Source organism: Egretta garzetta, unplaced genomic scaffold, assembly GCF_000687185.1.
Source record: "Egretta garzetta isolate BGI_Z169 unplaced genomic scaffold, ASM68718v1 scaffold901, whole genome shotgun sequence".
NCBI classification, from domain to species: domain Eukaryota; kingdom Metazoa; phylum Chordata; class Aves; order Pelecaniformes; family Ardeidae; genus Egretta; species Egretta garzetta.
The window spans coordinates 26210-28477 of NW_009258498.1; the positions used below are offsets into that span (position 1 = coordinate 26210).

Genomic DNA, 2268 nt, shown 5'->3' on the forward strand with positions numbered 1-2268 from the left:
GAGAAGTGGGAACAGCTTGGATGGCGTCTAACAGAGAATGGGAATAGCTTGGACGGGGTCTACCGGAGAAATGGGAACAGCTTGGATGGGGTCTAACAGAGAATGGGAATAGCTTGGACGGGGTCTACCGGAGAAATGGGAACAGCTTGGATGGGGTCTAACAGAGAATGGGAATAGCTTGGACGGGGTCTACCGGAGAAATGGGAACAGCTTGGATGGGGTCTAACAGAGAATGGGAATAGCTTGGACGGGGTCTACCGGAGAAATGGGAACAGCTTGGCCAGGGTCTACTGGAGAAATGGGAACAGCTTGGCCAGAAGGTGGAGGAGATAGGGATGCTGGCTTAAATTGTGGTGAAATTAAGAAGAGTCGGCTGCAGACAGGAGGAAGAGGAAGAGAGGGATGCCACCGGCTCTTTGGTAATTCGGGGCATGGAAAGAAGACCAGGGAGGCCGAAGCCGTCAGACGTCGTTTCGGCAAAAGCCGGGGACGGTTGGGAATGGGAGCAGCGTTGAGGGGAGAGGGGCAGCGTTTTGGGGCCCTTCTCGTTGGCGTCACGGCTTGACCCTCCCGTCATTGCCCTTTACCAGCTGCTTTCTCTTCTTCCTCCCAGGCGATACCGGTAACTGGTATTCCAGTGATGAAGATGACGGTGGAAGTAGCGTCACCTCCATCTTGAAAACCCTAAGGCAACAAAGCTCCGGCAGACCTCACCCCCAACCCTCCCACGGAGAAATCGGGCCGCCCTCCGGCGTCAGCGACCCTCGCCTGCAAAAAGCCCAAGCGGGAGGGAGCGGTCGTCCTGCCGATCCGCGTTTACGAGATCCCAGGCTTTCCCGCAACGCGGACCTTTCCGGCCCGTCTCTTCCCGGGGATTCGGGACCCACCGACCCCAGGCTCGCGCGACACATTCCCTCCTCCACCCCTAAACCAGAAGCTCCTCATTCCGGTGGCGGTGGGCAGAAACCCCCCCTGCTCCCCGAGGAGGAGGAAGGGGAAAGGGCTCTACGGGATAAACCGGTCAACATCCCCTTGGATCCTCTCCCGGGCCATTCCCTGCGGGATCCTCGCTCCCAGCTGCAACAGTTCAGTCACATCAAGAAAGACGTCGTCCTCAACAAACCCAACTTTGCCCGGATGATCCTGTGGAGCCCAGAGGATCTCATTCCGCTCCCCATCCCAAAGCAAGAGTTTATTCCCGTCCCGGCTGCCCTTCAATCCATGCCTACCCTCGATCCCCGTCTTAACAGATCCCAAACGGGGCTTTCCGATCCCAGGCAGAGGGGGGGAACGGCGCCGGGGGACGCCGCTTCCTCCTCGGGCGCCGGTCTCCCCGATTTCGAGCTCCTCTCGAGGATATTAAAGACTGTGAACGCCGCCGGCAGTCCCTCTTCCAGCCAGAGCGACAAACCCAGCGATCCTCGCGTACGGAAAGCCCCCGCCGATCCCAGATTACAAAAATCTACGGAAACGGGGGGTTCGAGAGCTCCTAAAACGACGGAGCCGGCCTCTTCCACCGGCGATTCCGCCCCGGCCATCGCTCCCTACGACCCTCGGTTGTTGACGGCCGGCGGGTTGAGCAAAGGCAGCGGGCAGAGCAGCGTGCTCAGCGCCATCAGTTTATACGATCCGAGGACTCCGAGCTCGGGAAACAAAACTTCCGAGTCTCCCAACGAAAGCAACGCGACCTCCAAATCTTCAGATTCCTCTAAAACCACCGGTAAAACCAAGGAACCCCTTTTCGTCCGACGATCGGCCTTGGAACAACCCGAATCGGATAAAACCAGCGCCGAAACCGCTACGGACAGGTACAACAGCTACAATCGGCCTCGGCCCAAAGCCACCGGAGGTGGTGGCACCGCCACCGTGGGTCCCCCCACCCAAGAAACCACCCCCCAACCCGGGGTACACAACCTCCCGGTCCCTTCCGTTTACGGAATGGTCAAAGCGAGCGCCAAATCCGGATCGGGAAGCCCCTTCGCGGGCAACAGCCCGGCGCAAGATGGCGACCAACAAGACGCCGCTTCCCTTAAAGAGGTTTTTAAGGGTTTCGATCCCACGGCTTCCCCTTTTTGCCAATAAAATTGAAGGCGCTGGGGGGCGGGGGGGGGTGTCAAAAAAAAAGTCCAAAAATTCCAAAAAACCCACCCAAAAATTCCAACAAAACCACCCAAAAATTCAAAAAAAACCACCCAAAAATTCCATCAAAACCACCCAAAAATTCAAAAAAACCCACCCAAAAATTCCAAAAAACCCACCCAAAAATTC

At 57.3% G+C, this 2268-nt stretch overlaps 1 protein-coding gene across 1 annotated transcript in view; it reads left to right on the forward strand.

The window, feature by feature from the left end:
- ZC3H4 (zinc finger CCCH-type containing 4) overlaps positions 1-2101 on the forward strand; it is a 14851-nt gene extending 12750 nt beyond the window's left edge. The window contains exon 14 of the mRNA XM_009645832.2: positions 614-2101. Coding sequence (XP_009644127.2) covers positions 614-2082 — 1469 coding nt within the window. The 3' untranslated portion in view covers positions 2083-2101. The remainder of the gene's footprint in view (positions 1-613) is intronic.
- The last annotated feature ends 167 nt before the right edge of the window (positions 2102-2268 follow it).